General features: G+C 39.7%; 1 protein-coding gene across 1 annotated transcript in view; it reads left to right on the forward strand.

Moving 5' to 3' along the window:
- myo10 (myosin X) overlaps window positions 1-27,779 on the forward strand; it is a 235,114-nt gene that overhangs the window by 137,800 nt on the left and 69,535 nt on the right. Inside the window, 3 exon segments of the mRNA XM_055151493.1 lie at window positions 14,608-14,795; window positions 26,619-26,753; window positions 26,838-26,962. Of these exon segments, the coding sequence (XP_055007468.1) occupies window positions 14,608-14,795; window positions 26,619-26,753; window positions 26,838-26,962 (448 nt within the window).

The following is a 27,779-nucleotide window of genomic DNA, read 5'->3' on the forward strand; positions in this document are numbered from 1 at the left end:
ACATTAGAATAAACCATCATCGTCTTTATTCAAGCTAAGATCCTTAAAACCACACACTAAATATTAGCTTTTTAAAGGTAGATTTTCAAAAAACTAGCATTAAAATGTTAATTTTTCATTGATGCAAGGTCATTTTGGGCCAAATCTCGTGGAAGCCTGAGGGCCAAGAAAAAAATGTCTGAGGGCCGCATTTGGCCCACGGGTCTGGTCTGTTGGTTGTAATACAAGAAGGTCACTAGTCACTAGGGGTGTAACGATGTCCAAGTCTCACGATACGATATCGTCATGGTATGAACCTCACAGTACGATATTTATTACAATATCATGGGAAAAATGATATGATGTGGAGGCCTCATGATTAGGGATGTAACAATATCCAAATCTCTCTGTACGATATTTTCACGATATACATCTCATGGTACGATATTTATTGTGATATTTTGTGGCGGCTGAACAAACAAAACTGTTAATATGTTACTTTTTCTTCTTAAAATGCCTTGACAAGACTCAATCCAAAGAACTAAGACTTAAAAGTATTAGATCTGTTCTTTCTTCTTGTAGTCTGCACTGAAATGGAGCAAAAGATCATGGTCTACGTAGTTCTCTTTGTCTTTTTTTTACCTATTGCTGCACCAACTTGTAATTCAACAGACAGACTTGTAATTCGATATATTGTGATGGTCCACGATTATTATTGTGAGAACTCTGACGATACGATATCACAATATTTCGGTTATTGTTACATCCCTAATAGTCATTAATAGAAATGATCAAGTTCAATGTTTGTGAATTTACTTTTTGGATGTTTCATGGGAAAGCACAGTGTTAATGTCAATAAGGAAACCTGTCTCCTGCCCTCCATGACATGACAAAATCACACTGTAAAATCTGAAAACCAACATTTCAAACATGTTATGATTGGGTTACTGTTGAGGTCTCTGGTTTTATAAACTGTAAATCACTGTATTCATCTGTTAACTTGAGTAATGCCGTATCAACTGTGCTTTTTCTCACTGTTGATCTAAAACTAAAACATACACTAGAGATGTCACAATACTGAAGTTTCAAACCCTGTCATTTTCATACAAAACAGTAGATTATGGCTCCTGTTTGTTCTCTGTTAGTTTTGTAGCTCGAGCTTGTTGAAAGGCGTCTCTCGTGCACTGCTCCCTCATCTGCTCCTGATTTGTGAGTTTGTCGCTGTAAGTGTGTCTGTCTGTGATTCTACTGTTACAAAGCCTGGCTCCTGACGCCTCTCAGCACAGTCTAAACAACACCACTGTGGAGCAGGGCTGGCTTACAGAGGTGACTTTGCATCGAGGAGAAACACGTGCTCACTTTCTGCTTGTTTTTTTATTTAATGGTTATATATTCTTCACAGGTACAAATAAATTAAAGGTCCTAAGTTAAACAAAACTGAGTCTTGTGAGGTTTAAGCCATGTTAACTCATCAAAAACAGACCTGGAGTTGTGTTTTGGTTGAGTAACTCTTTATTATTAGACATTATGAAAAGCTCAAAATGCTCCTTTCCACCTTGTGATTTGTGATGTCATGAAGTGGTAGTTGGCGTCATAATGTCATGAAGTTGGCGGCACTGTGGCTGAGTGGTTAGCACTCATGCCTCACAACAAGAAGGTTCTGGGTTCGATCCCCGGGCCTTTCTGTGTGGAGTTTGCATGTTTCTCCCCGTGTCTGGATGGGTTTCCTCCAGGTGCTCCGGTTTCCCCCATCAACCCAAAACATGCTCCAGGTCTCCAGAACAGTTGATAGTCAAGGTCAGTTAAATACAATCAATTCAATTCAATTCCAATGGTTGTGTGTCCACTTAAGTGCAAAAGACACTTCACCCACATTGTCTAGTATGAAAGTGGTGTGTGCGTGAGTGATGGTGGTGGTCGGAGGGACCGATGGCGCCGAGTGGCATGGCAGCTGTGCTTCTGTCAGTCTGCCCCAGGGCAGCTGTGGCTACAACAGTAGCTTATCATCACCAGGTATAGAGTGAATGAATAATGCTGAATAATGCTCTGTAAAGCGTCTTTGTGACAAAAAATGTCTGTGAAAAGCGCAATAGAAATAAAGACTTACTTACTTTAGTTTTCAAGACTATGATTACACTGAAACGAATCACTGTATCACCGTATCGGAAATGATTTGCATCCAGACACGTCCTTTCTGTGTCTGTGTCGCCTTCTCTATCCACACAGCTTTGAGCATATTTGTTTACATTTTACAGAAAAGAAACTTAAAACCACGTGACTACTTTGGATAAACTAAGCACTCAGAAAACAGCTCAATATTGTGCGCTGATGTGGTTCATCTTCTGTTGGACTAAAGGACATGACTCAGTGGAATGTGAGTGTTCTTTCTGTGACAGAGGAGTGTTCTGCTGATGGTGAGTCTGTTCTGTGCTTCTGTGTTTGTATATATGAATGGACATATATTCTAGCCTCTTAGTGTTTTGGCGGTGAATTACTTCACGGTGCAAACTCAGCAAAAAGTGGAGTGTTAAAATTGACTCACACAGAATCAACTTTAACATTTTCTCAGAGTTTATATGAGTCCAATCTGTTCTAGAGTTAATTTAACATTTTTGGAAATGTTAATTAAGTAACACTGAAACAAAGTTCCTGTTTAACCCCAAAATCAAGAGTTACATTAACGTTTTGAGAGTAAACAGATAACACTTTGTAGAGTTATCCTGATTTAGTTAAAAACACACAGAGGTGTTTTATTTTATTTTTACTTTACTTTAGTTAATTTAAGATGAAATTATGTACAAAACTGATTCAAACTCGTCTTCTCTCACAAGAGTTTGAAGTGGTGAATGGGAGGAGCCAAATTAACACTAAGAAAAGGTGAATTAACACTAAGGGAAGTTGAATAACAGTAGAGGAAGTTGAATTAACCTCAATCACATCAACTCTGATAAATAACCCCAACTCAAACCCCCATTTAACTTTCAAATAGTTAAAATAACACTTTTGGTGTTAAAAACAACTCTGAAATATTTTACCCTAACATTTTAACCCTCCAGTTTTTGCTGTGTAAACCTACATCAGAGTATCAGTGTTTTCAGGTGTCCACATGGTGCCGGATCAGATCTGTACTCAGATGAATTTGTGTGAGTTGGAGGCACCAGATTGTTCCGTCTCTCGTGCTGTTTTCTATCGGATTAGTGTGAACGAACACTGCATCCACAACCAAAACAACTCAAATACCAACTAGTGTTAACTAATTTAACAGCTATGTTTGACCTTTTTTCAGTAGAGATTGACAATTCCAGGACTGAAATGATCCAAATGATTGCCACAAAGGGGTATGGGAGTGGAGCATTTCTTGCATCACTGCATGACATCACAAGGAGGAACAGAGTGTTTTCAGTTTGAGAGAAGATCTCAGCCTAAATCTGCAGGGTTTGGTGCGTTCAACATGTGAATGAAACAAATAAAAAAACAAAAAACACAACTCCACGTCTGTTTTTTGACGAGGAAACAACATTAGAACAGATTCAAAATGTGCGTAATATAAGACCTTTAAATTCTGAGTATCTTTTTTGCTGCAGCGGCTCAGACTCGGCTGTAGATAGACTCACTAAATTACTCTGCCATTGTGTCCTTTGGCAAAACACTTCCCTTAAGTGCTTGTGAACGCTGCTGTGTGAATGTTTAAATGTTCATGAGAGAAAACAAACGATCAAAAAATTATGTCTTACTCACGATTTTAATGTTGTTTTTGGTGTTCGTGCTCACTGCCTTTGTATCCTTGAGCCAGACACTTCACCCAGCTAGTGTGTGTGGTTGTAAAGTGGGTGAAAGGTGGTTGAAACAGACTCCAGACTGGCAGACGTTCTTTCATGTGTAGCTTTCATCCTTTTTTTTTTTTTTTTTTTTTAGAGTCTGAATGAATAATAACGAGGCATAAAACGGCTCAGGGGAGCAGTGGAAATGTTCCTGCAGAAAAACTTGGAATTTCCCTTGGGATCAATAAACTCTCTCTGTTTCTCTCTTCTCTCCTCTCTGTTTATCTGTCTATCCATCTGTCTGTCTGTCTATCTCTTCTCTGTGTTCTCGCTCTCTCTATCACTCTTTCTCTATATCTCTCTCTCTGTCTCTCTGTGTTTCTTCTCTCTTTCTCTCTTCCTCTCTGTCTCTTCTCTCTCTGTTTCTCTCTCTCTTCTATCTATCTCTATCGATCCATCTGTCTTTCTTTCTTTCTGTCTGTCATTATCTCTATCACTCTCTTTCTCTATCTATCTCTGTCTCTGTTTCTTCTCTATTTCTCTCTTCCTCTCTCTCTCTCTCTCTCTCTCTCTCTCAGACAGCCCTCTCTTTTTCTATCTCTCTCTATCTCTCTTCCATATATATATCAATCTCTGTGTTCTCTCTCTATATATATCACTATCTCTATCACTCTTTCTCCCTATCTCTCTCTCTGTGTCTCTGTGTTTCTTCTATCTTTCTCTCTTCCTCTGTCTCTTCTCTCTCCTTCCCTCTCAGTTCTCCCCCTCTCCTTTTCTATCTATCTATCTATCTATCTATCTATCTTTCTATCTATCTATCTATCTATCTATCTATCTATCTATCTATCTATCTATCTATCTATCTATCTATCTATCTATCTATCTATCTATCTATCTATCTATCTATCACTATCTCTCTCTATCACTCTCTTTCTCTGTCTTTCTATCTGTCTCTCTGTTTCTTCTCTGTTTCTCTCTTCCTCTCTGTCTCTCTCTCTATCTATCATCTATCTTTCTTTTTGTCTGTCTGTCTGTCTGTCATTTTCTCTCTCTCTCAGACACCCCTCTCTATTTCTATCTCTCTCTATCTCTCTCCATCTATCTCTCTCTCTCTCTATATATATATATATATATATCGATCTCTGTGTTCTTTCTCTCTCTATCACTATCTCTTTTTATCACTCTTTCTCCCTCTCTTTCTCTCTCTGTCTCTCTGTTTCTTCTCTATTTCTCTCTTTCTCTCTGTCTCTTCTCTCTCCTTCCCTGTCAATCCCCCCATTTCTGTCTATCTATCTATGTCTGTTTCTTCTCTATTTCTCTTTTCCTCTCTGTCTCTCCCTCTCTCTTCTATCTATATCTATCTATCTATCCATCCATCTTTCTGTCTGTCATTATCTCTCTCTATCACTCTCTTTCTCTGTCTCTCTATCTATCTCTGTCTCTGTTTCTTCTCTATTTTTCTCTTCGTCTCTGTCTCTCTCTGATACCCCTCTCTATTTTTATCTCTCTCTCCATCTGTCACTCTCTTTCTCCGCTCTCTCTCTCTCTCTCTCTCTCCCTGTCTATCTATCTATCTATCTATCTATCTATCTATCTATCTATCTATCTATCTCTCTCTCTCTATTACTCTTTCTATCAATCTATTTCTCTCTTCCTCTCTGTCTCTCTCTCTCTCTCTCCATCTATCGCTCTCTTTCTCCACTCTTTATCTCTCCCTCTGTCTCTTCTCTCTCTCCCTCTCTATCTATCTATTTATCTATCACTCTCTCTCTATTACTCTATTTACATATCTATCTATCTTTCTCCCTCTCTCTATATCTTCTCTCTCTCTCAGTCTCCTCTTTCTCTGTCTCTCTATCTAACTCTGTCTCTGTATTTTTAAATCTCGTTATAAATTTCAGTATAAATCTAAGCGATGATTCTTTCACTGCACTTTTTCAACTCTGTTTGAACTTTCATGAAAAACTAAAAACCTGACTTAACGTGACTTCATTTCCTCTCGTTCGTGCGAAACCAAAATCCAATCCTCCGTCTTAATGAACTGAATTAGAATTGAATAAAAAACCGAATAGGCGCGTTCCGTCTCTGCTGCGCGTGAGTCCAGATCTTCACACGCAGCTGCAATTCAAACAGACGATGAAAACTCAATATCCTTTGAAACGAGCCGGCCTTTAGACGGCGCTCGTATTTCCTGAGTCTCCTGAATGCCCCACTGACTCACTGACCCACTTCCCTGCCATGCAAACCTGGCACACGGGCGGTTGGATATTTACATGACAAATATTGGCTGTGTGTTTCAGAGCGAGGCTTTTACTGCACGCTGAAACATGACTCACACAACAGCTGCGGAAGTACTCGAGTAAAAGTACAATACCCAAGTACAGTTTTGAGGTATCTGTACTTTACAGTGGACATTTTTTACTTTTACGCCACTACAAGTATTTGTCTTTATGGTTTGAGACCTGCTGAATCTGTGTGTCATTTGTTCATTTGTTTTTCAATATAAAACCAAAAATAAGAAAATGAAAAAAACAACAATTTTCTTCATTATTTGTCTTCAAAACCAAAATGAAAAAACGGATAACAATTAACTTTTTCAGTTTTCAATTTTAAACTGCGATGCCGCACTTTTGTGCCATATACAGATTGAACCAGGACTTAACCAGGTCCAACCAGACTGGAACCAGACCGGGACTGAGACCAGAACTTAGACCGGGACCAGACCAGGACTGAGTCTGGGACCAGGACCAAGACTGAGACCAGGATTGAGTCCGGGACCGGGACCAGGACCAGGACTGAGACCAGGACTGAGACCAGGACTGAGACCAAAACTGAGACCAGAACTGAGACCAGAACTGAGACCAGAACTGAGACCAGAACTGAGACCAGGACTGAGACTGGGAACAGAACCAGAACTGAGCCCAGGACTGAGTCCGGGACCAGGACCAGGACTGAGCCTGGGCCTGAGACTGGGACCAGACCAGAGCTGAGACCAGAACTGAGACCGGGAACAGGACCAGAACTGAGCCCAGGACTGAGGCCAGGACCAGACCAGGACCAGGACTGAGACGAGGACTGAGACGAGGACTGAGACGAGGACTGAGACGAGGACTGAGACGAGGACTGAGACGAGGACTGAGACGAGAACTGAGACCAGAACTGAAACCAGGACTGAGACCAGGATTGAGACCAGGATTGAGACCAGGACTGAGAACAGGACTGAGACTGGGAACAGAACCAGAACTGAGCCCAGGACTGAGGCCGGGACCAGACCGGGACTGAGTCCGGGACCAGGACCAGGACTGAGACCGGGACTGAGCCTGGGTCGGAGTCCGGGACCAGGACCAGGGCTGAGACTGGAACTGGGCCTGGGCTTGAGACTGGGACCAGACCAGAACTGAGACCACGACTGAGACCGGAACCAGACCAGGACTGAAAACGGTTTAGTTTTGTAACACAAAATTGAAAACTGAAAAAAAAAGTTAATCGTTATCTGTTTTTTCATTTTGGTTTTTTGAGAAAAGCATGCAGTTATTTTTTCGTTTTCTTATTTTTCATTTTATATTAAAAAAACAAATGAACAAATGATAAACAAATTCAGCTGAACTGGCTGAGTTTTTAGTGCATTTAATTTAAGTTAACTTCCCAACTTTGAGCAAACCAAATACACAATTACACAAAAACAGCTAGAGAATTTAACAAATCAACCGAATCACTTAAAATCTGCTGAATTCTTTATCAAAATCACTAAATTTCATTCTTTAATTGTTCTAAAAAATCTCAGCAAAATACTTTTACTTTTTACTCTTAAAGTACAATTTAAACTGTAGTACATACTTTTACTTTTACTTGCGTTATCTTTTGCCCCTTTGACTTAAGTAACAAAATTGACTTGTACTTCACGCACCAGTGTCACACACACACACACACACACACACAGAGTAAACAGTGCAGGTGAATGGAGCTGAGGACAGAGGTGTGGGATATTAACTGTTTACATTGGGAGGGGGTCTGGTGAGGCATTCACTTCCAGCTCGTTCAGGACATGTTTGAGGTTTTTATGTGAGTCTATTTTGTTTGGAGGTTGTGGTTTGAAAGTCTGGACCAGTGATTACAATAGAATCACAGGAGCTGTTTTGAATTTTTTGATGCATTTCTAATAATTTGTGAATGTTCCAGAGTGTGGCGTTAAACAGGGTAAAGAGGACAAGTGAATGGAGCTGAGGACAGAGGTGTGGGGTATTATGTGTTTACACTGGGAGGGGGTCTGGTGAGCCATGCATTTCCAGCTCGTTTAGGACATGTTTGAGGGTTTTCTGCGAGAACTTGTTTGGAGGTTGTGGTTTGAAAGTCTTGGCCAGTGACTGAAATTGTAGAATCATGGGAGTTGTTCTGAATTTATCAAAGCTTTTACTCTGGCTTTTAACTCCAGTAGATTTTCTATAGTTTCTTCTGAGTTCTTAACCTTGTTTTATTGTGTTTTTCTCATAGTTTTACTTGTGTATTCTCAAATTCAGTTTTATCTACCGTATTTTTCTGACAATAAGTCGCTCCAGAGTATAAGTTGCATTTTTTGGGGGAAATGTATTTTATAAAATCAGAGACCAGGAACCGACATTTCATGTTGAAAGGCAAGTTCTAGTAATAACAATAGAAGAGAGAACAACAGACTGTTAACGTCACATATGAACAGTTCTTCAGATAAATCAGTTTGTCGACTGGACAAAAGTTAGTTTGGTTGAATACATTTCGCAGCTCATCCAGGCTGCTTCTTCAGTTCGAACTGAAGACTGAGCTGCGAAATGTATGCAACCAAACTAACTTTTGTCCAGTCGACTAACTGATTTTTCTCCTCGCCATGGATTCTACCTGGACGACTGAGGGATTCTTAACAGTTCTTCAGATAAACTATAACATAAACAACAGAACAGAACAAGTTTACCAAACTCTCCATCTCACTCCAAATCACTAAATCCATTCAATTCTTCATCCTCAGTGTCACTTCTGAACAACTCCGCTTCCTCTTCTGTGTCGCTGTCGTCAGACTCAGCATCAGTTCCAGTCAGAATTATTCCAGCCTTTCTGAATCCCGACAGGATGGTTTCGGTGTCACTGAAGTCCAGACTTTGTCCATCCATCCAGTGACTTCCAGGAAAGTTGCATGATGCATCCTCCCGGTGTCACAAGTTTCTCACTCACTCCAAACTTTCTTTCTGCTGCTCGATTACCGTTTTTGGCTACAGATTTGACTATTTGCAGCAGGACAGAGGCTCATTCTGCAGGAGACATGTGCAGTAGAGTGAAGTGACAGTGGTACAGGAGGAACAGGAGCAGCAGATACTCACACACAAGACTAGAGCCTCTCACGGCTTCAGTGTGAAAATTTTAATATATCAGTCCAGTATGTGGCAACACTGGTATGGTTGTCTTAAAAATATAAATGTTTGTTGTTTTTATAATGTCACTGTCCTTGTCTGTTTTAAAAGGAATAAAGATGATGATGATGATGATGAGTCACACCACAGTATAAGTCACATGAAGCACCCAAACCATGAAAAAATGTGTGATTATAGTCCGAAAAATATGGTACATTGTTACGAACTTTGGGGCTGTACTGTCTGTTTTTAAATGTGCTATATATATTTAAAAAACATTAAAAAAAAAACAAAAAAAACGTAAGCTTGACCTCAACAGCTACATTTTTTAATAAAATTAAAATGTTCCACAATATGGCATTGAAGCCCCTGTAGCTGACTTTTTTCCCAGCAAAATTGGTCTTGCCACAATATAGATATACTGTATAAACTCTTAGGGTCAAAATAAATCCATGGTGTACTGGTGTCTGATCATAATGAGGAAGTGCACATTAGCATGCTAGCTGCTAAGCTCTGCTGTGACTAATTGGGATGTTTGGAATAAATGAGGCAAGTGAGGAATAACTTTGGACCACTACAAACTGTTTTTATGATAGATAAACTTTTCTTCTATCTTGATAAAACCACAGCGTTGGAAAACACGCGTTCATACTGTGTGGACTCACCTCTCCGCAGATCTGAATTCTTATAATCATCAAAGTTCCAATGACCTCAACTGAAAATAAACAGAAGAAGACCATATGGAACTGATTCACTTTTAATATTTACTGCTATTTCCTCACACGCCTTTATATGAATGAGCTTGTATCTGACATACGGATGATCTCGTGAACATATGAACGTTACTTGGAATTTCTTGGAATGTTTTGATAGTAATACAAAAATATTATTTGAGGAATTTCTGTCATAAATTTGAAAACATTGACCCTATAATGACCTGACAAGAAATCACATGACCAAACCGAGTATACTTCTGCTTAAGATGTAAATCACTACCATTTGGAATCAATTAAGACTAGTCCCGCCCCCGCTGCTCGTAACCGGCGTCTGATTGGTTGTAACTTGAGGGGAAAGTGCTGTGATTGGCTGGTCTCAGGTGTTTGAATTCCTTCTGGTGTGGTACTCAGACATAGTTGAGTGCTGACGTAAGGAACTTGAGATTTACATTGTGAAGGTGGTGTGTTCAAACGCCTAAAACCTGCCACTGGTTTCATGTGAGGAACACAGGCCCACCCACAGATGTTTACATGAACCCTATGGAACATTTAGATTGTACATTTCACAAACTTGACTGCACCGTGTCCCCAGATAATGAGCTAATAAGACTTCATCAAATATAGTTTTGACTGATAACAACTGTAATGCTGATTTTTCTTAATTCCAATAACACTGGATGTCCACGTTGTTTATGTTTCCATTTTGTGTTTTGGTTCTCAAGACGATGATCCAGTCAGAAAGCAGAATGACACTCACATGAGTCTCTCGGGTGTTATTAGTTTCAGTATCAAAATATAGTTGGTGTAAACCTAAAAGAACTCTGATGTGAATGGTGACTCCCTAAACCCCAGCACCTGTACTCATGAGTCAGTGCTAGTGCAGCCTCTGCAGCTGAGGGAGGGAATTCTGGAGCTTCTGAGCTTCATGAGACATGACCTGACCGTAAACTGAAGATAAGAAAAAAGTATCTGTCCTATATCTGTCTGCAGGTTTAGGTACTGGCAACCCAGGTTCAGTTGTGATTATAATACCATCCATTCATTTTCTTCCGCTTATCTGGGGCTGGGTCATGGGGGCAGCAGTCTAAGCAGGGACTCCAAAGCTTTCTTCACCCCAGACACGTCCTCCAGCTCCTCCGGGAGGATCCTGAGGTGTTCCCAGGCCAGCCCAGAGACATAGTCCCTCCAGTGTGTCCTGGGTCTTTTTCGGGGCCTCCTCCCGGTGGGACACGCCCAGGAGGCATCCAGAACAGATGCCCGAGCCACCTCAACTGCTTCTCTGGATGTGGAGGAGCAGCGGCTCTACTCCGACCTCCTCCTGTGTGACTGAGCTCCTCACCCTATCTCTAAGGGAGCAATCAACCACCCTGCGAAGGAAACTCATTTCGAGCGCTTATATTTAATACCTTCAAGTCTAAAACCCTTTAAAGGCAGACTATATGTCACTTTTCTATGTTTTTATTTTCTTGCCTGGAATATTTCTCAATATAATATTAAACTATTATATCACCATGGAGATGAGCAGGTGACTTATAGTAAGAATGTGTGTTTTTCGATGTGATATTTTAGCAATAAAAACACTTTAAATTGAATAAATGCAACACATTATTTTAAAGTGTCCATATAACACTGTTTTCTGATCTGTGCTCTAATGTTTCATCATCAAAAAAAACACTTGGAGTTGTATTTTGTTTCATTCACACATGTTTAACACACAAACTCTGCACATTTAGGCTGAGTTCTTCGCCCAAACAGAAAACACTTCCACCTTGTGATGTCATGTGGTGATACAGGAAGTGCTCCACCGTGTTTTCAAACTCCACACACCTTCACTAGAATCATTTGGATCATTTCAGCCCTGGAATTGCCAATCTCTACTGAACTAAAGGTAAAAATGCAGCTGTCAACTTGAAATCTACCACTTCATGACATCACAAGGTGGAACAGAGCATTTTGAGCTTCGGAGGTATAGACAGAGTAATAATGCAGGATTAGTCAAACATGTGTGAATGAAACAAAACACAACTCCAGGTCTGTTTTTGAGGAGGTAACAACATTATAACATGTCTTAAAGCTCACAAGAGTCCCTTTAAACATATATTCTGTCTGCGTCTATATTTAGCTGTTGCTGTCTTATAATTATAATTAGCTCTTTGCCATCAGGGCTCATTTTAGTTTGCAGTGATCTGTGCTTGGTGATCTGCATTTAAGTGTTTAAGTCTTGTGTTTACTTGAGTGTCTTCGGGGCTGCTTCATTGATAAACAGTGGCTTTTTCTGGCTCTAATGTGGTTAATGCTAATGTCATCTCACCACACAAACTTCTGTCAGTCCCGGTTTGTCCTCGGGGAGTGTTCAGGCGTAATTGGAGATTTGAGTTACTGGGAAATTCCCCAGTTTAACACGGCAGACACTTGAACTGCTCATGGTTGTGTTAACCCATAATCAAGGCTAATCATTTTCTGTCAGAACTTTTTTATAGTTTTGGAAATTTTGATTAAAGATTGTTTAGAGAAGAGAAGATGTGGAAAAAGTCTGAAATAGTTTCCTGGTATCTTCTAAAGAGAATATTTTCTGTAATCTTGATGTTTATAATCATTTAGAATTGTTTATTTGTTAGCTTAAATTAGCTTCTAATGCTAAGGAATTTGACAACAAACTTAGTGGCTCAAGTGGATTTTGGATTGAAGTCACGTGCAGTTTTTTCCAACATCTATTGTTACTGAAGTGGTTTAGTAAAGCCCACAGTAGCATCGTGTGTTGACTGTTTGCCCACTAACAGGATGGTAACTGGTTTACACTTCACAATCTCTTGCACTTACTCCAAAAAAATGAAAAAAATGTTTAACACTTTGAAATTCTCCCATATATTTACTCATTAGCAACTTGATAATAAATAAAACATAAATCACACTTATTTAGAACCAACTTTTCAAGACATTTCTGGAGGAGTCGTTTACTCCGAAGAAAATGAAATGATAGACTAATACCCTTTTGTCACTGAAAATAGAAAGTAAAAAGATTTAGTTATTTTAAATTTTAATTTAACCCAAATACCTAGTGCCTCCACTCAGTTTCATTTCTCTCCAGTGACTAGGTCAGGAATCAGAATAGACTACACGGTTCGCAAAAACCCTGGAAGTGTGAGTTCGGGCACCAGCCAATCAGAGAAGAGCCAGATATTCTGTGTTGGCAACGATTCCTGAGATCGAGGATTTAAAGCCGAAACAAAGACAATGTTTGGTGAATTTTATTAAGGGGAAAAACGTTATTGTTCTTCCTCCTACAGGATTTGGGAAAAGCTTAATATACCAGTTAACCCCGTTAGCAGAGCATTACATACATGACAACCAGTGTTGGGAAGGTGACTTTTAAAATGTATTCCCCTACAGATTACAGATTACATACCCCAAAATGTAGTTTGTAATGGAATCCATTAAATTACTTAAAGTGAGTAACATAATCTGAATACTTTGGATTACTTGATTTGCTGTAGAGAAACAAAGATGAGGAATTCTTCACATAAGATGTTTTGTCTGATAAAAGACAATAAAAAGCCCAGACTTTACTTAACCAAATGAAAAATATTATTGATAGAAGAAGAGGAGAAGACAAGGTCCACGTGGCATGGTTTAGTCCTGTTAAATCCTGTTTTAGGTCTGTTTTAGACCTGGTTTTAGACCTGGTTTAGCCCTGGCTTAGACTTGGTTTTAGTCCTGGTTTAGACCTGGTTTAGTCCTGGTTTAGACCTGGTTTAGTCCTGGTTTAGACTTGCTTTTAGTCCTGGTTTAGACCTGGTTTAGTCCTGGTTTAGACTTGGTTTTAGTCCTGGTTTAGACCTGGTTTAGTCCTGGTTTAGACCTGGTTTAGTCCTGGTTTAGACTTGCTTTTAGTCCTGGTTTAGACCTGGTTTTAGTCCTGGTTTAGTCCTGGTTTAGACTTGCTTTTAGTCCTGGTTTAGTCCTGGTTTAGACTTGGTTTTAGATCTGATTTAGTGTCCGGCAATGAGTGGATCGTCTGATGAATCAGGCTAATACTTTTCAGCCAACACTAAAATTTCAAACTTAATTTGGAAGGAAGAGACTCCATCCTGATTGTGATACCACAATGATGATTAAAACATTCTTTATTTAGACAATAGACTGTGATTTTCAACATTAAATCATAGTACCTTGTTTTATATGACCACGCGCTCATCCCTGTGGCTTCCATAGTCTATGTGCTCTTAAACTTGTTCTGACACACCTCAAGATCATTCTAAAACTCTTCACCAAAGGTTCATTTCTGTCCTGTGAATGTGACTTTTTTAGCATCAATACCTGCTCAAATGAATATCTAGTTTCGATAGTAGTTTTAGTATCGATTAGTGTCTGATTTTTGACCACCCTACTTTAAATACCTACTGTCTCTGTACAATGACAATGACGCTACAATGACTCTTTATGGGTGCTTTTGAGGAGGCCACGATGGACGAGTGCGACTGAGATGTTTGTTACTACACGAGTGAACACTCTGCAAGCTGCACTAAGAATCTTAATGTACAGTTTTATCTGCAGACTGAACAAATCAGACAGTGAAATAATAAAGTCATTCACAAATATGAGATTCAGTGCAATAAGATCAGTCCAACAAAACAGACATTAGTGTGGTTGTCTTTTAAAATCATAAATGTTTGTTGTTTTGTCTTGTCACTGTCCTTGTCTGATTTAAAAATGGACCATGAGTCTGGAATAAAAATGATGATGATGTATTCACGCAGTCTCCTCTCCTCTCCACAGACGTACATTGGCTCCATCCTGGCTGCGGTGAACCCGTACCAGAGCCTGCCGGGCCTGTACGACCGCGCCGCCGTGGACCGCTACAGCGCCCATCACCTGGGAGACATCAGCCCCCACATCTACGCCATCGCCAACGAGTGCTACCGAGCGCTGTGGAGGAGGCCCCTCAATCAGTGTGTGCTCATCAGGTCAGAGTCTACCATATTTTACGCTACGGGTTACAATGGTGCCAGGAATCAAACAGATATCATACTTCTTCAATGTGGAGAAGGTTTCAACTGTGGTGTTTTTGCAATCACGTTTTGGATCCCAACCAGAATTCCAGTCTCAAAGGAGGAGTTTTAGACTTACCGTATTTTCCGCAGTATAGGGCACGCTCTTAAGCCTCCAACTCCATCAAAAACGACTGCGCGTCCCGCAATCCAGAGCGCCCTATACACAAATCCACTCGGGTGACCCAGCACGACTTCAGTAAACTACAAAGCCACACCACCCACAGAACATGCAAACACACACGGAGCAGACAGCGACCGCACAGAGAAAAACACCCACAGACTCACTCATCACTCCACACCGATGAGGAACGGAATGGAGGAGCGAACTGAAAAAGCGAGTGCAATGTGCCACTTCTAGACACAACTGAACAACTGAGTCACTGCGAACACGCCGACAATCCGTTGGTCCCAGACACACCCTCCCTACACGCCACAACTGAACAAAGCCCAGAGTCACCGTGAACGAACAAACAAACAAAACCACTCACCCACCCAACTGTTGTGTTTCCTTTAATGCGCCTCATAGTCCGGTGCAGTTTATTTGTGAAAAAAGTTTGAAAATAGACCATTCAATGACGCCTTACAATCCAGCACGCCCTATAGTGCAGAAAATACGGTAACTTTTTGGAGCTTTACATTATAACGTGAAGCACAGAGCATAAAGTATAGAGAAGGTTTCAGTGGTGGTCATCTGGACACTGTTTTTGTTATCACTTTTCAGCTCCCATCTAGAAGCCATTTTCAGTTGATGTTACTGGATTGAGATACTAGGCTTAATTTTCTGAGGTACTAAGTCCAGCCCCAAAGGGAGGAGTTTTATACTTAACTTTTTGGAGCTTTCTACCATGTTGTAATGATATTCCCTCTTCAGAAACATTCCTGAAGAGTTTTTATATGTCTTCAATGAATGTTTAAGGGCAAATTATAGTTCTGCGTCGACTCAACACACACTGCTGCCGTTGCCTTGTCATTTTTAATTTATGGATCTGCGTCGAGGTTTATGCGCTGCCAAGTAATTCTCCACCACAACACTAGGAAGCTTTGGATTTTACAAATTGAAGCAGGAAAGCGGAGTACCGGAAATGTCTGTATTGCGTTGGTAGAGAGGACCAATCACAGCTCTTATTGTCTGCGCCGCTTCCCCCTGCAGTTTACATCGGTTTGACTCTTAGTTAGAAAATTTCTGAGGTGCACATTGGTCGATTCAGACACTCTGTGGAGAGGAGTCAAGGCGACACAGACGATTTGAAGCACGATCATAAATTGGGTTTTACAGTTTGCTTTAAAATCCTATCCAAAGCTCAGCCCATAAGACGACAATTCTCCAAAAATACACAAAAACGTGATACAAAACTGTACACAGCAACTTGACAAACTGGATACGATGTACTGTGATTTCATTTGTGGCATTCACACTGATAGTGCTTTGATAGTGCTCTGAAGGGGGAATGACTGAGCACAAAGAGCAAAGGGTGGAGAGACTCTGACCATTTAAAAATGAAGGCGAAACTTATAAAACTTGTTAATACATTGTTTTAAAAAAAAAACAACAAAAAGCAAAAAAAACAAAACAGCTTGGCTATTTTCATTCATATCAAAGTTTAATTTTAGAATTTTTATATATTCATCAACTCCAAATACTCAACTCAGATCTGCAAATGAACTCCACACTGGCACAGTCATTTATTCCTCCAGAAACCCTCAGAGTTTAGTAATAATTTGAGTGAGCAGTTAAAGCCCACGTCACCGTAATCACTCTCATATAGCGTCCTGATTGTTTCTTCATGTTTATTACCTTCTTACTCGGCTTAGACCTGCTTCGGTGGCATATTCCAGCACTTTCTTCTTCTCTTGCGGTTGGGAGCATTTCTCTTAAATGAACCATATAGCAGAACAGTTTGGGAGCGAGGCACTGTGGTTGGGCCAGGCATGGGCAGGTATGAGCATTAATGAGCACATGTAGCGTGGTAGAGCTGGCTCCTGCTCTCCGCTCCCTCACTCTCTCACTCCCTCGCTCCGGATCTGGTTACCCACAATGCCTCGGTGCGACGGGAGGGCTTCCTGTGCCTTGCGTTGTAGATTTACGGTTCTTGGACATGGCATTGGCACGTTCACTAGGGCTCTCTTGTGTGGCGTGAGGGGCTGCGCTTTACGAGGGGCCACTTTGAAAAGGCTGCAAAGTTTAAGTAGGAGATGATGGTGAGAAGTTTGTAACAGAGAAGAAGACCTCAGGGATGTTTGGGAAGAAAAAATGACCTAAAAAATGTCCTATTTAAATGATGTATGTACCAGTATATACCATAAGGGCCGTGTAATTCATCACATTTAAATCAAACCGAGATCCTGTCGTTTCTAGACATTAATTACCAACTACAAAATGGACTTTTCATTTCCCCTCTTTCCCCTCTCATTTAACCTCTCCAAGTTATATTTAGAGTGATTCATGTATGTATGAATCATCTTTATACTCCTGTTTTTAAGACATCATTGCTCTGATCCATCCCTGTTTTCATAACCACTGCTCTGTATTTACTTCATTTTGAAATGTTATTTTCTTAGTCAGTGATATGGGTAGGATTCAGCACTGTCCAGGAGTCAGAAAAAAAACAACTGTACATTTATTGACAGGAGGTGCTGACAGCTACACATTTTTGTTGTTTTGAAGTTTTCTAACGCTGAAGTCAGCAGACTTGTTTCTTTTCTTATGTTGTTTTGGATCAGTATTGCCATTTCAAATGTTCAAATTATATCTCAATGATCCACAAGTGTCACATTATAACCATAGCACAATAGTACTTCCATAGCAACCTAAACTTTAAACACTTGTCAAAAATCCAGGCTCATGTTCTGAAACCCAAACTGATGTCAGTTTCACTCATATACGGAGTCCCTTTTTAGTAACTGTAAGACTTTTCGACTTGGTTCCCAGATTAATTCACTTAAACAGTCTGGTTCAGGTCTTATATTTTCCAGAGCTTTGTCTGTGTTTCTGGTTTCTTGTTGGTGGCATTTCTCAACAGTTTCTCTCAGATCAGTCCTTCACATTAGTGGTTATTACACTCTCTGCGTTTATGGGCCACAGACCACAGAGAACAATGGAGAAAGTGCCCAGGCCTGGAGCTCAACATGGACCACATCAGACTCACTGAGACCATGCTTTTTTGGACACTGGATTGATTGTGCAAAATGTTTTTGGTTCACTGTTTTTTCTGGGTTAAATCAATCAACTAAAACTATACACCATTGGTGGGTTTCAGATTGGCTGAAAGTGCTTCACAAAATTACTGAATGTGTGAATAACTTAAAATTATGACTTCGAATTTCTTATATCATACCTAAAAATCATTTGGAAATGTTGATTAACCATTAATCATTTACTAAAAAATACCTGTGTTTACAAGTGTTTAATAATCATTTACAAACACAGAAAAGGCAAGAAGTGTTATAAATGTACAAGTACAAATAAAATGGAAAATAAGTAATAAAAATATCTCAGCTATATACAAGGGTGAGTTGTTGTACAGTTGTAGGGAGTATTATCTGTTCCATAAAGGTGAGTTGTTGTACAGTTGTAGGGAGTATTATCTGTTCCATAAAGGTGAGTTGTTGTACAGTTGTAGGGAGTATTATCTGTTCCATAAAGGTGAGTTGTTGTACAGTTGTAGGGAGTATTATCTGTTCCATAAAGGTGAGTTGTTGTACAGTTGTAGGGAGTATTATCTGTTCCATAAAGGTGAGTTGTTGTACAGTTGTAGGGAGTATTATCTGTTACATAAAGGTGAATTGTACAGTTGTAGGGAGTATTATCTGTTACATAAAGGTGAATTGTACAGTTGTAGGGAGTATTATCTGTTAGTATAATATGGATGTAGATCTGTAATTTTTAGTAAATTAATTCATGGTTAATAAACATTTTCAAATAAGTTCCAGGTATGACTTATTATAAAATGTGAACAAAAATAAAACTGATTTAGCATAATATTCCGTCTTTAATATCAACATTTTTTTATTTCTTGTCCTTAACCTCAAAAACGTTCACCTGATGTTACCTTGAAAAACTTCACACTTGATTATGTTCCTCTCCAAAACAATTATCCATTTGCAATTCCATTTCAAAGTCCTGGCGCGTTATCTTGTGTTGTGTGCGTGACCTCTGACCTTTGACACTCGAGGTTGTGGGTTGAATGCCGGACCCCTCCTCATCGGTTAATTACTGCGGCATGTGGGGTCAAGGCCTGTGAAAACATACCTGCCAGATTTGCTCCAGGGATTTCGAGCAGCCTTTTTTTTTTGTTTTTCAGCAACTAAGAGCAGCAAAGCATGATGGGAAAAGATCCAGAGGTGTTTGTTTAAAGTTGAACATTCTTGTGCGTCTTAGCGGGCGGGTTCGGCTCGTGTATACGGGATCTGTCTAATCCAAACGGGAGGGACTAAGTCAGTGTTGAGTAGAAACACTTCAAAATGGATTCAGTCATGGTTCTGGTTTAATGGCACCATTTTGAGAACTTTTCTGTTCAACTGTTTGGTTAATGTGATATTTTGTTTTGAATTGTTACTTGTCATGGTCACAGTGAAATCAATGGATAAAAAATAATGAATTTCCCTCACTACTACTACTACTACTACTACTACTAATACTAATACTGCTGCTACTATGACAGCTACTGCTACTACTGCTGCTACTGCTGCTACTGCTACTACTGCTACTACTATTACTACTACTACTACTACTGCTACGACTACTACTACTGCTACTACTACTGCTACTACAACAGCTACTACTATGACAGCTACTGCTACTACTGCTGCTACTACTGCTACTACTATTACTACTACTACTACTACTGCTACGACTACTACTACTGCTACTACTACTGCTACTACAACAGCTACTACTACTACTGCTACTACTACTATTATTACTACTACTACTACTATTGCTACTACTACTGCTCCTACAACAGCTACTACTACTACTACAGCTACTACTACTACTATTACTACTACTGCTACTGCTACTGCTACTACTGCTACTACTACTACTACTGCTGCTGCCTCTACTACGACAGCTACTGCTATTACTGCTACTACTGCTACTACAACAGCTACTACTACTACTATTACTACTACTGCTACTGCTACTACTGCTATTACTGCTACTACTGCTACTACAACAGCTACTACTACTACTGCTACTACTACTGCTACTACAACTGTTACTACTACTGCTGCTGCTGCTGCTACTACTACTACTACTACTACTACTATTATTACTACTACTACTACTATTGCTACTACTACTGCTACTACAACAGCTACTACTACTACTACTGCTACTACTGCTACTACTACTGCTACTACTACTGCTACTACTACTGCTACTACTACTGCTACTGCTACTACTGCTACTGCTACTACTGCTACTACTACTATTACTATTTCTACTACTGCTGCTTCTACTACAACTGCTACTACTGCTGCTACTGCTGCTACTACTACAACTATTACTACTACTGTATACTACTTTAGTATCATGACAACATTGCTCGCAAAGTAATTTTTAAATCCATGTACTGTATTTTTTGGACTATAAGTTGCTCCGGAGTAAAAGTCGCACCAGCCAAAAAATGCATAATGAAGAAGAAAAAACATATAAGTCGCACTTTTTTAGGAAATATATTTTATAAAATCAGAGACCAGAAACAGACATTTCATGTTGAAAGTCAAGTTTTAGTAATAACAATAGAAGAGAGAACAACAGACTGTTAACGTCACATATGAACAGTTCTTCAGATAAACTATAACATAAACAACAGAACAGAACAAGTTTACTCTCAAGTAAACTCTCCATCTCACTCCAAATCACTAAATCCAGTAAATTCTTCATCCTCTGTGTCACTTCTGAACAACTCCCATAGAACAATAATAAATCACTATGGATCCGTGGCAACTCTGTGACCTCCGGAGGTAAACAGAGCGCCGCTTCCTCTTCTGTGTCGCTGTCGTCAGACTCAGCATCAGTTCCAGTTAGAATTATTCCGGCCTTTCTGAATCCCGACAGCATGGTTTCGGTGTCACTGAAGTCCAGACTTTGTCCATCCATCCAATGACCTGCCCGACGGTGCATCCTCCCGATTACCCTGAAGTTGTGTTCTCCATCCCCACTTTCCACCAGTCCCTCACAAGTTTCTCGCTCACTCCACTTCACCTTTCTTTCTGTTGCTCAATTACCATTTTTTGCTGAGTATTTCACTACTTGCAGCAGAACAGCAGAAGCTTTTTCTGAGAGGTTCTAGGCTTGTGACAGTGGTACAAGCCTAGAACCTCTTGTGGCTGTCGGGATGAAAATTTTAATATACAAGTCACACCAGAGTATAAGTCGCAGGAAACACCCAAACCATGAAAAAAGTGTGACTTATAGTCCGGAAAATACAGTATTTACTAAGTTATTTACAATAGTCTAAATATTCCAATATGTGGCCTGACTTCTTAAAGGCACAGTACAATTGAAGCATCTGATAGTGTTTTGGTGTTTGTGTCTTCTTTGCTCTAATTCTGCTCTGGTTCACACACACAATTTGTGGCTTACCCCAAAATGTTTAACCACACAAACAATGCTTAAAATGCCAGATTTCTGTTCCCCATTTTCACATCCTCCTTCCCTCTGCAGCCTCTCACGTTTTAGCGCATTTTACTGAAATTTAATCTACTTTACATTGTCGAAAACCCAAATCAGCTTATGTGAGGTCATTCAGTTTTTGCATACAATATCCAGTGACATTTTTGAGCAGATTTTCCTACACGGTTGGGTCAGATTTCCTCTCGTTCATTCAGTCATTTGAGTAACTCTTTATTATTACTCTGTCTACATTTCCAAAGCTCAAAATGCTTTGTTCCACCTTGTGATCCATGATGTTAACATCTTTTTTTTACCATTTGTTGAGTAGAAATGGGCAATTCCAGGGCTGAAATAATCCAAATGATTCTAGTGAAGGTGTGTGGAGCACTTCCATGACATCACAAGGTGGAACAGAGTGTTTTCTGTTTGAGAGAAGAACTCAGCCTAAATGTGCAGAGTTTGTGTTAAACATGTGAATGAAACAAAACACAACTCCAAGTGTGTTTGTGATGAGGAAACATTAGAACACAGAACAGAAAACAGCCTAATATGAACACTTTAAAATAAACTAGTTGGACTTATGCATCTTGGTCACTCCAGATGTGACACGTTTATTCAATTTAAAGTGTTTTATTGCTAAAATATCACATTGAAAAACATACATTTTTACTATAAGTCACCTGCTCATCTCCATGGAGATATAATAGTTTAATATTATATCGAGAAATATTCCAGACAAGAAAATAAAAACATAGAAAAGTGACATATAGTCTGCCTTTAAAGGGTTTTTTGGCTTTAAGAACTCAGCCTAAATGTGCAGGGTTTGTGTGTTAAACATGTGAATGACACAAAACACAACTCCAGGTCTGTTTGTGATGCGGAAACATTAGAACATAGATCAGAAAATAGTGTAATATGTCTGCTTTAAAAGAGGGATTGGGGACAGTTGGCAGCTCGTGAGTGGGGTTTTTTGTGTTGATGTAGTTTGGCCTTTTCGGGGTCTTTATGTATTCTACTTGTTGGATGAAGCACAATTATTCTTTATTGGAGAAGAATGGACAACAGAGACATTTAACCAACTTAAAGTGGGGAAGGTCCGATGTAGATTTTTTCAGCCGATATTGCTGTCTGATATTTGTCTTGCTGTTGTAGCTGATACCGATATTAAGCTTTGATAATAATATTCACAAATTACCTGCTTGTTTCTCTGGATGTGCCATTGCTCTGTTTGGAATGTCCCACAGTGTGACTTAAAATAGCTCTATTTTATATTTATTACATTTTATTAGTGATGGGCAAACGAGACGGAACTCTGGAGCACGCCTCGTTCTTTCTGAAACAAATTGCTCCGAAGCACTGCCTCGGAGCTTCGCTCTGCGTGTCAGTCGCTTCAGTGTATCGAAGCGCTTCATTGGCTCAGCGAAGGTTCCGCTCTGTGATTGGTTCAGAGTGCTTCAGAGTGTTCAGAGCACTTCCGTGGTTTGACAAGCGCTAAACTGCTACAGTATAAAAGCACCAATATTTGTTAAAAATGTTAGTGGTGATTTTGGTGACTTTTGGCGACTTTTGGCATTTGTTTCATTTTCGATGGCATCTACAAGTGGAAAAAAGCGATCCATGGTTTGGGATCACTCTGATCTAATTCCACCAAACAAGGTACCACCTATTTTCTTATTTACAGCTGCTATTTATGTTGCTCTTTACATATTATTTTAAATCATCATTATTATTGTTGTTGTTAGGTACAGTGTTTGCTCTGCACACAAGTATTGTCTTACACTAACAATACTTCGATGCTGAGACACCTGTGTGCCAATGGTTAAATTTGTCCACTAGAGGTCAGTGTTTCTCCAAGGCCTCAGACACGTCCAACCATTTGAGACAATATTGCGACTGAGGTGTCAATGCTTCACGAGGCTCCATTCGCCCATCACTACATTTTATAGTTTTATAACTCAAAAATACACAGATCTGACCTGTAACTTGGTCTGATTTGGTCTACATGATGATAGAAGTAAGTCTTTAAGTCTTTATTTATATAGCGCTTTTCACAGACATTTTTTTGTCCCTAAAGATGCTTTAAAGAGCATTATTCAGCATTATTCATTCACTCTATACCTGGTGACTACTATTGTAGCCACAGCTGCCCTGGGGCAGACTGACAGAAGCACGGCTGCCATGCCAATCGGCGCCATCGGTCCCTCCGACCACCACCATCACTCACACACCACTTTCATACTAGGCAATGTGATGTGTGGTCAAGTGTCTTGCCTAAGGACACAATGATTGAATTGATTGTATTTAACTGACCTTGACTATCAACTGTTCTGGAGACCTGTACCATGTTTTGGGTTGATGGGGGAAACTGGAGCACCTGGAGGAAACCCATCCAGACACGGGGAGAAACATGCAAACTCCACACAGAAAGGCCCGGGCGACTCGGGGATTGAACCCAGAACCTTCTTGCTGTGAGGCATGAGTGCTAGCCACAATATGACATAAACAAGGCCCGACATTTGGTCTTGCACATTCACATTTAATTTTGTTGTGATATAGAAGCTGATTTTCTAACTCAATACAACACAGTGCGTGATGCGGCCGACTAAAGGCCGGTGAGAATATCCCCCCTCTCCCGGGCTTTGAATGGGACGTTGGAGCTGGGACTTTCAAGCCGGGGGGGACGCTCGAGCCAGTATTCGCTGTGGGTGACGTCACACTCCAGGCCACTTGATTATACAGTCTATGGATTTCAGATGATCTTAAAACTTTTCCGTCTGTGTTCCGTCTAATGTATGCATTGTATCACCATGGTAACTGCCGAACATCTCACCTATAGAAATGCATGTTGAGCCCCCCCAGAGTGACGATACTGTTGAGTATCAGTACGCACATGAGAATGCATCATAACTTTATGTGACATAGTAAATTGTATTGTACTGCACGTTTTGGCCCAGGGTTTTATCAAGTTTGTCTAGTCATTTGTCATTTGTCTTCTACAAAAAACAACTGCCCAAATCTGTTTCTCACAACACTCACGGGCTTATCTTCTCTCCTGTACACATCATTATCTGTAGTGGCACCACAGTTTGCCCGAAAGGATTACATCAACCTCAAACTGTCCACAATCTACTATTATATCGAAAGGGCCACAATCAGAGAGCTGTTCTTCAAACGTCAATAATCCGAGGAATGAGTCAATACCGGTGTGGTGGACTCCTGTTTAAGTCTCTTTTTTTAATCTCTTCTGCCATTATAGACTAGCCTGATTCATCAGCCGGTTTCACTTTGTCCAAACCGTCTGAGCATTAGGATTTTTTCGCTCGTCAGTAGGTGGGTACTTTTTATCATTTAACCAGTCGCTGCTATTTGGTTGTGACGTATGTAATGCACTGCTAACGAGGTTAACTGGTATATTAAGCTTTTTACAAATCCTGTAAGAAGAAGGACAATAACGTCTTTCCCCTTGATAAAATTCACCAAACATTCTCTTTGTTCCGGCTTTAAATCCTCGATCTCGGGAATCGTTGCCAACACAGAATATATGGCTCTTTGCTGATTGGCTGGTGCCCAGACTTGCACTTCTGGCATTTTTGCAATTTCATTTGAGAGAAATTAAATTGAGTGGAGAGTGTAGGTGGTGCCAGCCTGGCTAACTTTAGACAGGCTGTTGTTTTTAAAGATTTTAAACGGAAAGTTTAGTATCAGTAAAAGTGCATTGGGTAACTTTTTTGGTCTCCTTGAAGATTTTATTGTCTGTTATTTACCTGGAATGTTTCACAGTATGGTATTAACCTTTCCTAAATCTTTCTTCATGGAGACCAAATCAAGTTACAGGTCAGATCTGTGGAGAGGCAGCTCCACTCACAGTTATAATTCCTGCTTTTGTAGGTGATTTTGAGTTATAAAACCACCTGTAATTGAATAAATGTAAAATAGAGCTGTTTAATGTCATACTACGGAACATTCCAGGCAAGGGAATGACATGGAAACAATCCAAAAGAGTATGGGGACCCTTACATTTTGGCTAAGTTAAATAAACAAATTAGAAATCTAGTGTAATGTAAGATCATTTGCTGTAACTACTGAGCCAGACATTCATTCATAATAATTTAACCTACTTTACATGAGGGGGTCAAACATGAGCGTCTCTGTGCATTTGAAAGGTGCACTGCTCCCTCTTGTGGTTCAAAAGAGGAATAACCAGTCCACTGCATAAATGTAATATGTTTAACTTTAAAAGAAGGATGTTTGATTGTCATTTAAATACAGTCAGTGATTTACTTATTAGAGCAACTGGCACAACATGAGCTAGTTTGAATTTCCTTTGGGATCAATAAAGTATATATGATCTTTCTTATGCTATACCAGTTAAAACCGCATGCTTACAAATGATTTTTTTGTTTTGTGAACATTCGGCCACAAAGTTATACAGATATTTACTGTAGTGTTCTGTGTTAGTCTGGTTAGGACTTGGTTTAATCCATTTCTTAGTATTTAGTTTTCTCCTGTTTAGGTTGGACTTCTGTGTTAGTTTTGGTCAAGTCCTGGTTTACTGTGGTTCATAATTTTTGTTCTGGTTTATCCTGACATTATTTTACACTCTATCTGGACCTTTGCAAAAGAAAAAAAAGAAAGAGAAAAAAAAAAAAAAGTTGCTTAAATGCTTAAATTACATTGTATATTTAAAGTATTTATCAATTTATCAAAATGATTTAAAGGTTCACTCTGTAACTTTGTGGTTGTGGGGTCCTTCATCTCCTTGTTTTTATGTTTTTTTTTAATCACTGCTTTACCTGGAATGTTCCACAGTGTGACATTAAACACCTCTACTTTACATGTACCAAATTAAAAGTAGTTATAGAGCTCAAAATACCCAGAAAAAGTGGCATTCTGACTGTGAGCAGCGTCGCCTCTCCACAGATCTGACCTGTAATTTAGTCTGGTTTGGTCTCCATGAAGATTGACAGGTTTAATGTCATACTGTGAAACATTCCAGACAAAGCATGAGAAAAGTTCAAACTCCAGTTTTTGTGAAAAGTGAGATGCTCATAATAACACACCAGGTACTTTCTGTCTGATCTGTATCCTCTTGTTCTTGTCTGTACTTTTTCCCGCAGCGGTGAGAGTGGAGCGGGGAAAACTGAGAGCACTAAACTGATCCTGGGCTTCCTGTCGGCCATGAGCCAGCACTCCCAGGAGCTGTCATCCAAAGACCGGACATCCCACGTGGAGGAGGCCCTTCTGGAGAGCAGGTATGTCCATCATATCACACCAAGACGGGCTCTGGATTATTTTATTATTTATTTTATGATCATTTATTGTTTTGTCCTTGTCAGTCCGATCATGGAGGCCTTCGGAAATGCCAAAACCGTGTACAACAACAACTCCAGTCGCTTTGGGAAGTTTGTCCAACTGCACTTCAGCCAAAAAGGCAACATCCAGGGAGGACGCATCGTAGACTGTATCCTTTACTCGGCTTTTCCATATAACACGGGTTTATTACAGAGTCTGAAATCACATGTGTTACAGAGATATAGATAAGACACCATAATGCTTTGTTTCCCATGGGAGAAATTTGTCTTGGGACAGGGAGTCACATGCTTTAGGCCCAACAAACACACGCCATTGAACATAAATTAATAAGAGACCAAATATAACCAAGAATGATGCACTATCCAGCAGACTTGAGGACTTGTAAATCGTGACTTGGACTCGAGTCAGACTTGAGTCACTATTTTTAGGACTTGAGACTAAAATAGACAAAAACTTGGGTCTTGACTTGGACTTGAAGGTCAATGACTCGGACTTGAGGCCTGTGACTTGAGAAGACTTAATGCTTCTCCTCTGTTTTTAGAAAATACTTCTCTCTTTACAATTGATACAGGCCGTTCTTAATTTTACAGGAACAAACTGGAGCATGTCAACTTCTGTTTGTGACTTTGGATGTAACTGAAGTACTGTGATGTGGTATGTACTACAGAAATATACAGTACAATACAGTAAAACAGAGGGAAGTACAGAGAACATGATCTTCTATTTCAGCGCAGACACACGACAAAATACCTATTGTTAATTCTTTCTATTCTAACCTTAATAACTCACACTCTTGTCAAGACTTTAAAAAGGAAAAATGAGCATTTCTACCACTCTTATATAAAAGATACTCATAAACAAACTCATATACCATGACTATTTAAGTACAGTTTAGTTTAAAAGTCATATAAATGGCAAAAATCTAAGCTATAGTTGGTACTTTTTTGGTTTAAAGATTTGAAATG

Source organism: Boleophthalmus pectinirostris, unplaced genomic scaffold (assembly GCF_026225935.1).
Source record: "Boleophthalmus pectinirostris isolate CB_2022bp ecotype Guang Dong unplaced genomic scaffold, ASM2622593v1 HiC_scaffold_16, whole genome shotgun sequence".
Taxonomy (NCBI): domain Eukaryota; kingdom Metazoa; phylum Chordata; class Actinopteri; order Gobiiformes; family Gobiidae; genus Boleophthalmus; species Boleophthalmus pectinirostris.